This window comes from Hemicordylus capensis, chromosome 4 (genome assembly GCF_027244095.1).
Source record: "Hemicordylus capensis ecotype Gifberg chromosome 4, rHemCap1.1.pri, whole genome shotgun sequence".
Classification (NCBI taxonomy): domain Eukaryota; kingdom Metazoa; phylum Chordata; class Lepidosauria; order Squamata; family Cordylidae; genus Hemicordylus; species Hemicordylus capensis.
Window position 1 is genome coordinate 31,448,792 of NC_069660.1, and position 10,361 is coordinate 31,459,152.

Below are 10,361 nucleotides of genomic sequence, written 5' to 3' on the forward strand. Positions count from 1 at the left end.
AGGTTCTCACTTGGCAGATTCATCTATTAGTGTGTCCCAGCAGCATGCATGGGCGCCATGTGCGCACAGGGTTTGGGGGACACACACCACCCCAGCAGGAAGCTGGAAGTGACGGCAGAGAGCAGGTAAGCACCTGCTCTCCTTTGTCTTAAAAGTTCCCTTTCTAATTTCCGTAGAAGTGCTCGAACTGCCCATTGAACCGCGATTCAGGCACATCCCTATTTCAGACGCCATGCCTGCCGGGAGCGTTGTGTTTTCAGTTGCCAACATGTTCCCAGCTTACATACCGGCTGGTGGTCGCATGAAGCCCTCTGTAGTTTGGAATTGGGAAAATAAATCTACCCTTCTCCCCATGGTTCCAACAGCTTTGTGGGTCTCTGTCCTTTTAATGATTATAACCCATCTTCCCCCCTGTTTGTTTCTTCCTCAGAAAGAGGAGCGGACCATGTTGGAAGATATCCAGGCCACCCTCTCAGAGCTGGACAAGGTCGCCTTTTTTTTCAAGCAGCTGGATGAGTGTTTTGTAGCAAGTGAGTTGTTTCATCATTCCCCTTAGCTTTGCGGCTTGTTTTTCTTGTGACACTGATCTTGCTCCTACAAGTGTGCTGTTGCTTCAGTCCCTTGGGTTGTAATAAGAGCGGCAAATGCTGTAGTTCTTGCTAAGCTTCTGGCAAGAATGAGGTTACTTTTGTAATGTAATGTTTTTCAACTGCTTGCTTCATGTTATTGATGATGAAACCTGCCCAGAACATCTATTGACATAACAGATTAAAGCATATTTTGTTAAAAAATAAAATCTCTCACATATACCCAGATAACCTGGGTCACAATCCATAAAAGTGATATGCAGGCGTGCATTGCAGAAAAACTGCAGATCTGGCTGGAGCTTTGCTTGCTGTTCCTCCCACAGACCACCAGAGAGGGCTGTGGCCATTACACCCTCCTTGTGCACTCCCTGGAGACATCTACTACTACTACTACTACTACTACTACTACTACTACTACTACTATAATATTTATATACCACTTGTCAACCAAAGTTCTCAAAGTGGTTTACATAGAAAAATAATTAGTACATCAAGATGGGCTCACAATCTAAAAAGAAACACAAGGCAGTTACCAGCAACAGCCACTGGAGGGATGCTGTGTTGGGGTTGGATAGGGCTAGTTGCTCTCCCCATGCTAAATAGAAGAGAACCACCACTTTGAAAGATGCCCCTTTCAAAGACTGGCCCCGATAGAAGCAGGATGCTAGACCTTTGGTCTGATCCAGCAAGGCTCTTCTGACCTTATTTATGATCTCTGTTGCCTGATATGTTTTGAGAATTCTGTTTCTCCAGTCTCATCATCTCAGTGCTCCTATTTCCTTAAAACAGCAGAACATCTGTGCCTTTGTTTCCCTAGATACTCATGTCTTCTATCATGTCGAAGGAAATCGGCAGGTTTTGAAGGTGATTTTTTATCTGGACAGTTACTACTTTTCCAGACTACCTTCTCGGTTTCAGAACGGGGGAAGCCTGAAGCTGCATGCGGTGCTCTTTACAAAAGGTGCGAGAGGTGCTCTTTTTTGCCATGGTGAAGGCAAACATTTTATTTTATTTTATTTTATTTTATTTTATTTATTGTATTGTATGTATTTAATTTATATACCACCTGACTCCAAAGGCTCTAGGCAGTTATTTAATCCTCAAATAAGGAGGATTGTAAATTTCCTTGCGTACTAAAAATGCTTTGAACATTCTTATTATAAAGAAGAATGATAGAAATAGTGAAACAGCTAAGAGTATAGAATAAATGCCTGAGCTATTTCCATGAACATCTTTACAGGCCTTGAAAACCTGGAAGGCCAGTCCCAGCCAGATGGCTCTTCAGAAGAGCTTCAGCAGCAAATCAATTCCGCCTCTCTTGTGAAGGTGCAACAGTATTATCGCAAACTCAGGTATTGTAACACAAAAAAGGATGTTGCTGGCTGACAGCCTTGATACAAAAAATAAAATGTATGTATGTATTATTATTATTTGTTTGTTAGGGCTATCATTTGATGAAAGAAGTATTAGGGCCAGTTTGGAAATAGCCCACCTATTGCATGATTAGGAACGTGTACAAGTATGCCCCGTTCGCAGTTCCTCCTCTTCTTGTTGTGCCTTCCTCCTCCTCCTAATTATGGTGGGGATCATCCAAACCACTGACTCAGATGCAATTTAAATAATACATTAGTGCAATTAAGAAAGAGAATGCAGGCTGGGAGGAGGAGCAAAACATTCTTGTACATGTCACTAATAACGGGAGATGTGGGCTGGATGTATCATCCAGTGGTGTAGCAAGGACACCGGTGGCCCTTGTCCAACCTGCTGCTGGCAGCCCCGACCACCCCAGCCATGCCCCCTGCATCTGATGTCAGATGCAGGGGGTGTGGCCACATTAGCGAGCAGGGTTGCAAGACTTATTTGGAAGTAAAATTCAGCGCTAGCGCTGGGTTCCTAGCCTATCTGAGATGGCTTCTCCCTGCTTACAAAAGCAGGGAGGGGCATTCCTGGCCAGGCTGGGAGCCCAGCGCTGGCTGAAACTTTAAAAAAATGGAACTGTGCAGCTCCATTTTTGAGAAGTTTCAGCCAGCACTGGGCTCCCAGCCTGGCCAGGAATGCCTCTCCCTGCTTTTGCAAGCAGGGAGAAGCCATCCTGGCCATGCTGCTAATGCCGCGCTGGTTGAATTTTACTTCCAAGCAGGGTGTGTGGCCCGTTTGCTTGGCTCATTTGCCAATCAATCTAGTAATGGCCTGTGGACCTCAGATGACAAATTTCCTCCTTCATGTCTTCTGGGAACGAACATATTGTGGGAATGCTTGAAACTAGGTGGTCACAACCTAATGCAGTTTATTTACTGCTCTCTTCCAGGACGTTTTACCTTGAGAGATCCAACTTGCCCACAGATTCCAATACCACAGCAGTGAAGATTGACCAGGTACAGAAACCTCCTTTCCATTCAGAAATAAGGTTACTTGGGCAAAGCAAAATTGGGGTAGAGGTCCACTTAGCTGTTATGGTAAGAGCCGCTGCATAACCTACAGAGGGGGAATCGCATCAGGCATAGGCCATTGCCTAAGAAAGTTCAGACTAAGGTGTTCTCGGACCATCTGCCCCCTCAACCTAAAGACAGAGACAGACGTACATACTGAGGGGTGAGCCCACTGTGGACCCAGTCCCTCACTCGTAGACATGTGTACAAACTTCTCAACTGAATGGAGGCCAGGAGGAGCAACTGGCTCTTCCTATCTCCAAGAGAAGCCAGCTGTGCAGAATGCTGACTGGTTAGCCCTTGTGATCATTGCAAAGTTATCTCCTAATTCAGTTGTGAAGAGGAGGAGTTCTCAGCCTTGGGTTCCCAGAAGAATGACACTGGAGAGGAAGGGAGTCATAGTCTCATCAACATCCCAAGGTTGGGAACCGCTGGTGTAGAGAACTGGATCATGAAGCCATCTCCCCGCCCCTCTTACCCACAGCAATGCTTCAAGGTGTTTTGGGTTTGTTTGTTTTTAAGAGTGCTGGCTTTAAAATGTGCCTAATAAATACTTAAATAGATAAACATGCTGGCCATCTTGGAAAAAAGTTTCAAAAAGCTAGCAACCTTGCCTGAAACACGGTGGGGCGGGCGATTTATAGTGTGAATGAAAATTCACACTCGAGCGGGAGCCAAGTGTATGTATCAATAGAGGCACGAAGGTAGGGGAAAGCAGAACTTGTCCTAGAATAAGGAAACTGGCACCCTCTCCCAGAGGGGGAAGCGGACTTCCTTCAACTGATCCTAACTCTAATATGAACCTCTTTACTTCATTCTGCTGCATTTTCCCAAATCTCTGGACCTGTTCACTCTTTTTATTTTTATTTTTTTAGGTATACATCTAAGATTGTAAAGGGTGGCTTCAATGAGTAGGCATTGGAGACACTCATAACACAATAGTCAGACCTGAGAGTGGCTACAGCCCTCTGTTAAGTAGCAAACGGGGTTTTTTGCAGTGTAATGTTTGAATCAGCTGTCCGACTGCCTGTCAAAATCCCATATGTACATATAAAATTGCATTATACTGAGTTAGATCCAGCCCAGCATTGTCTGCTCTGGTTGGTAGTGGCTCTCCAGGGTCTCAGGCAGGTATCTTTCCTATCAGCTGTTGCTACCCGATCTTTTTATTTGGAGATGCCAGGGTTTGAGCCTGGGACTTTTTGCATGCAAGGCATTTGTTCTGCCAATGAGTTGTACTCTCTCCTCAAGTAATACCTCTGTTCCCAGAACATCATTTTGGGAATTGCTCTCATGAATGGCTGTTGGTATAAAGTAATAGGCTAGGAACAATTTTTTGGCAAAACTAGCTACAAAAAGAGGCAACACACCACTGATGCATTCTTTCTTCATATTCTTTTGTAGCTTATTCGTCCTATTAATGCCATGGAAGAGCTGTGCAGACTGATGAAGACTTTTGTCAGTACAAAAGTCCCTTATGTATCAGGAGCTGGCTTGCTACCTATATCCTCCGAATTCTGTTATCGTCTTGGAGCCTGCCAGATTGTCATGTGTGGCACCGGAATGCAAAGGTGAGAGAGTCTTCAGAGCAAATGTCCTGTTATTCTTGGATAAGCACTTTTTACTCAAGTGACTAAGTTTACTTAAGGCCTAGTTTTCACTAGAGTTGTAAACCTGTGTCTGGGTTGTCATTGCATGCAGTGATATGGATTATTGAAGTCTCCATTGCTTTAAAGAAGTCGCCTGCAAGAAAACTAGATTTCAGGGGAGGTTAGCACAGAACCCTTCTTCTTGACATCTAGTTTTCTGTGTAAAGGGACATTGTCTTTCTGTGGAGGAACATTCAATCATGAGAGTCTTCACTTGCAGTCTGAAGTATACAGCCCAGACACGGGTTTACCTCTTCAGTGAGAATCGGGCTTAAATTATTTGGCTTCTGCTTATCATCTTATTTATTTATTATTTCTCTGTGTAAACTGCCCTGAGCCCTTTTTGGAAGGGTGGCATAGAAATTGAATGAATGAATGAATGAATGAATATTATAATAATAATTAATCATCTTCTGGAGTAGATTATCCTATTCTTTCACCTATAGTTTGCTTGAACTTTGATCTGAGTATCTTCTACATAATAGTATGATTATTTGTTTCTATTATCTCAGGGGTTCTCAAACTTGGGTCAAACTTGTTGAACTACAACTCCTAGTATCCTCAGCCACAATAGCCAAAGGTCACTGTGGCTGGGGATGTTGTAGTTCAACATCTGGGGACCCTTGTTTGAGAATCCCTGCCTTGCCTCATTTTTATGAGGTAAAATCATTTGTCTGATAGCATATTATTTCATTGCAGTTATGCATTTTTAAATTGAAGCTTAGAAAGTGAGGGTGAAACCTTTGTCAGGCTATCATGTGTGTGAAATCAGCTTTGTTAAAAACCTCTCAGGCCATTTATGTGAACTTGCATTTAACCCCTTGATGGAAGATTCTTTCTGTTCTGCTCTTAGGAGTACATTGAGTGTCTCCTTGGAGCAAGCAGCTATCTTGGCTCGAAGTCATGGACTCTTACCCAAGTGTATCATGCAGGCAACAGATATAATGAGAAAACAAGTGAGTATTAATGAAGGGTTCATTAAATAATATTGGCAACAATCAAAATAGCAAATAGTGCATCTATTATATGGAAAAGAAGGGATACAATGTAATGCATGCCTGAATCCTATCATGTTAATGATGTGCAATAATATTAATAAAATATGCATATTGTAAATAATTATGGACCTGCAAAATATGTGCTGTAAGGGGCGTGGTCTTTGATTATGCAGCCCATGCATTGTGTATTCTAGTTTGCATCCCTTAAAATCGCACAGTATTGGGCAGTAGCACTTTGGAAATCCTCTCATCTTAAGTAAACACAGATGACTAATGGACTATCCCAGTGCTTTCCAAAGATGCTACCAGAAGTTAATGGGTTTTCAAATAAAAAACATCTATTTCTGTTTTCACGGTTTCCTCTAAAGCTTAGGTGTTTTACTAATGCTGCCAATACCTTCCATTTTTATGTTTCCTTTAGGGACCAAGGGTTGAAATATCTGCAAAAAATCTGAAAGTGATGGATCAGATGCCACAGTCTGCACCCCGGTAGGTGTCTGTACAGCTGGGACTTCTGTAAAAATGAATTTTGAAACACCAATATATAGACATACTGGTCTAACCAACTCTATTTTATCCTCACAAATTGCAGCAGCCTCTTTTCTTTTCTTTTTTATTTAAGGTAGCTTTCCAGTCATCTGTCACTCCCTATTAACCCTTTTAGGGCTCTTGAGTTTTGTATGAAATAAATCAGTGCTGGTTGTCTCGTGGCTGCCAGGGCATTGTCAACTGCCCGGGGAGTGCTGAGATTCTAGGACAGCAGAACTGACATCTGATAAGCAAAGATAATTCATGAGCTGATGCTTTGGCTATGGGCTGCAGCAATTGTTAAGAACAGCCTGATCAAATGAGTTGTGTCAAAGTGGATTTTTATGAGCAAGCATCACCATTGTGTGTGTGCGCATGTGCACGCGTGTGTACGTTTTAAATGCTTAGTAATGTGGGCATCATTTCATTGTTAGAGCGCTGACACCTGACAGCTCCTGTATCTATGTAACCCAAATGAACAGTCTCATTACCTTCTTGCTTCTCCTTCTTTCAATTTTCATGATCAGTGAGAGGTTAAAATTTGTGAATTGAAATTAGGAGAGAAACTATTTAATTATTCCATATTTCATTTCAACCAAATTGTGCCTGGGTCTGTAGCTGCTTACAAGTCATACATTCTGACTTGAAAGCCCCTTCTCCTAATTTGAGATGTGATGTGGCTGGTTGTGGTGACTTAGTGGGAGGGAAAGGCACACTTCACATGCTCAAAGGCACTCTGCATCTCAAGTAGCCTGGCTCGGAAATATCTCAATTTCTCATATTGAAGAGCTGCTGTCAATTGGAGGAGACTGGGGGTTCTTAAATTTGGATCTCCAGATATTGTTGGACTACAACTCCCATAATCCCCAGCCACAATAGCCAAAGGAAGTTGTAGTCCAACAACAGATGGAGACCCAAGTTTGAGAATTCCTGGAGTAGACAATACTAGTTTAGGCAGACCAATGGTCCAAAGGTATAAGGCAGTTTAATATGTTCATATTGTGGAACAATAATGTGTGGGGGGGCGTGTTTAATATGAGAGAGGGTAAAATCCAGCAGAGAATTAAAGGTGTCCTTATTGCACATTTTATTTTGAGAGATCAATTTTAACTTATTTTATCATATTCCATTATAATTAATGTTTCTTTCAGTAACACAACTCTTACGTTGAACTTTTACAGAATCTACAGGTTGTGTCAGCCACCCACAGATGGAGACTTATAAAAGTGGAAAAAACGCCTTGTCCCAGAATCACAGAAGTGTTCAGCAGAGAGGGATGTTGCCTAAGCACTGATCCTATCTTATGCCAATGGCGCTGAGTCCAGAAGAGAGAGGACAGTACTGTGTTTTGCACTTCCAGGCAATCCAGTGCACTAAAAAAATTGCGTTTTCATTTCTCTCCAGCCGAATTACGTGGGCAGGCATGGTTACCCTCTTTGAGTTTGCTGCAGAAGTTTTCAAAAACAAACCCCTTGGAGTTTGACTCATGGAACCATGTTCTTCCCAGTGCCAGGCAAGAACAGGAAGGACATGGCAGAAAAAACTGCAGTGGAAGGACCTGTGTGGACTTCAAGTTATGGATGGGCAAAGCAAATCTAAGGTGAAGCACAGCTGCCTATTGCGGTATTTGGAACATTCATTGTGTTGGCCAGTGATAAGAGCCTCACAAATAAGAGCCTCACAAACACTCCTTTTAAAATATACTGACTTGCACTTTGGAATTGTGAATATAGCACACATCTCTGGTTTATTCAGATTTCTCCTGGAGCCATTTTCCACTTCAACCCAATATGAACCAAACTCTACTCTACCGAGTGTACATTCCGTAGGACTTTCTACATGGACTTCTTTTTAACTTTTACTGTAAAGTTCAGGGTTTGCAATTAACGGTTTTTACTAATGGTCCATTATGTATTCTGGAAATACAGTAATATTTTACAAAGGAGATTAACAATGAAGGATTTTTTTTTTTTTAAGAAAAGACTTCTGAAATGGGAAACAAAACACAGCTGTGTGCTCTAATAATTTGAACAGATAACAGTTTTTAAAACAAGGACAGAACTATACTTATTTATGTGGATTGGAATATCTGTTTTTGAACCTGTTACTAGCTATAGACAAGGTTTAAATAAAAAAAGTATTTGTTTCAAATGGGGCCAAGATGCTGACAGATACGCAGTAGATCCCAGGTCACTGAAAATAATGTTACGTTATTTAAAACCTTTCAGTATTTAAGTAGTCTTTAATACATGGTTTTTTAATTAAAAAAAACAGATTACAGTGTATTATAAGTTAAAAGAAAACATGGTTGTATGTATATATAATGTACTTGATTATTTCCCCCCGTTTTAGAAATGTTTTCTGTTTGATCAGTATTATCACTAGCATGGTAATTTGTTTCCAAATTACTAGCTGCAATGTAATGAAAAATATCAGCAATCTCAGGCCAGAAATGACATTATTTTGGAGTGAGTGCCTTAAAGGATTTATCCATGTTGATCAAGAGACAAACGACTAAGACACACAAAAATGAAACTAACATTGTTCTTTATCATAATAGACTAAAGCCATAGTCTCTTCTAAAATGCTTATTGTTGGACATGTATAGAGGTTCTTTAGAGTGACTTCAGTATCTAGCATATGGAAGAGGGTATTTTGGTATTGGCTACAAAAGGGCATTTAGTAAACTCCAATGTTTCTTAACAATCCAACCCTTCATCTCTTGTATTACATTAAAAATGGTCTGTTCCCACTTTGGCTGAGAGAGGCTTTTTTTTTCAATTTGGCTTTTAAATGTAGGGGTGGGGGGCAGTGGCAATATTGGAGAAAACACCCAACAACCCATGAAACTATTTGAGACAATGGCTTAAATTGTTTTCTTGTTTATTCCATTTAAAGTATAAAGCAGTCCATTTAAAGTGTATAGGAGTGGCATGGAATGAGAGGTCAGCAGATGGCAGCTATAGTTTGCCTGCCACTCTTTCAAAACCACAGTAAAACTGTTACAACAAGGCTGGATTAACCATTGTACTCGGCAAGCTACAGAGCAGGTTTCCAACCAAAATTGGTAGAATTAGCTAGGGCTTTCCTCCAACAAAGAAATGTATCTATAAATGTATTCTCCCAACTTGGTTACTGCAGTTAAGAATGGCTTCCCCCATCATCATGTGATACATGGTTGCCATCCAGATACAAGTGAATTTAGCATAGCTTGACCTGCAGCAGTTTTCACAAGCAGGGGGACATATTAGGGAAGAAGCAGCAGCTGTGAAAAAGGCCAATTCCATGCTAGGGATCATTAGGAAGGGGGTTGAAAATAAAACGGCTAATATTATAATGCCCTTATACAAAACTATGGTGCAACCACACCTGGAGTACTGCATATAATTCTGGTCACCACATCTAAAAAAGGACATTATTGAACTGGAAAAGGTGCAGAAGACGGCAAACAAGATGATCAGGGGCCTAGAGCACCTTTCTTAGGAGGCAAGATTACAACACCTGGGGCTTTTTAGTTTAGAAAAAAGACGACTGCGGGGAGACATGAGAGAGGTCTATAAAATCATGCATGGTGTGGAGAAAGTGGATAGAGAGAAATTCTTCTCCCTCTCCCATAACACTAGAACCAGGGGTCATCCCATGAAATTGATTGCCAGGAAATCTAGGACCAACAAATGGACTACTTTTTCACACAACGCATAATCCACTTGTGGAATTCTCTGCCACAAGATGTGGTGACAGCCAACAACCTGGATGGCTTTAAGAAGGATTTGGATAACTTCATGGAGGAGAGGTCTATCAACGGCTACTAGTCGGAGGGCTGTGGGCCATCTCCAGCCTCAAAGGCAGGATGCCTCTAAATATCAGTTGCAGGGGAGCAACAGCAGGAGAGAGGGCATGCCCTGAACTCCTGCCTGTGGCTTCCGGCGGCATCTGGTGGGCCACTGTACGAAGTGGGATGCTGGACTGGATGGGCCTTGGGCCTGATCCAGCAAGGTTGTTCTTATGTTCTTATGAAGAAGGCCGGGAAGACGTCCAGCTGAGTGTAAATGTTTGGATGGGAAAAACATGGACTGAATGAGACTTGTGTTACCTCAGTATCGATTAATCTGTCTCAGCCCAATCAATTTCATTTAGATGTCTCTGAAAACTGATTCACATGACCAATTT

The 10,361-nt window shown here is 41.8% G+C and overlaps 1 protein-coding gene across 5 annotated transcripts in view; it reads left to right on the plus strand.

The window, feature by feature from the left end:
- PREX1 (phosphatidylinositol-3,4,5-trisphosphate dependent Rac exchange factor 1) overlaps positions 1 to 8,943 on the plus strand; it is a 338,510-nt gene extending 329,567 nt beyond the window's left edge. For all 5 annotated transcript variants that reach the window (XM_053247478.1, XM_053247480.1, XM_053247479.1 and 2 more), the window contains 8 exons: positions 431 to 530; positions 1,405 to 1,548; positions 1,828 to 1,939; positions 2,896 to 2,962; positions 4,421 to 4,587; positions 5,519 to 5,621; positions 6,085 to 6,152; positions 7,373 to 8,943. In XM_053247478.1, the coding sequence (XP_053103453.1) occupies positions 431 to 530; positions 1,405 to 1,548; positions 1,828 to 1,939; positions 2,896 to 2,962; positions 4,421 to 4,587; positions 5,519 to 5,621; positions 6,085 to 6,152; positions 7,373 to 7,415 (804 nt within the window). In that variant the 3' untranslated portion in view covers positions 7,416 to 8,943. The remainder of the gene's footprint in view (positions 1 to 430; positions 531 to 1,404; positions 1,549 to 1,827; positions 1,940 to 2,895; positions 2,963 to 4,420; positions 4,588 to 5,518; positions 5,622 to 6,084; positions 6,153 to 7,372) is intronic.
- The last annotated feature ends 1,418 nt before the right edge of the window (positions 8,944 to 10,361 follow it).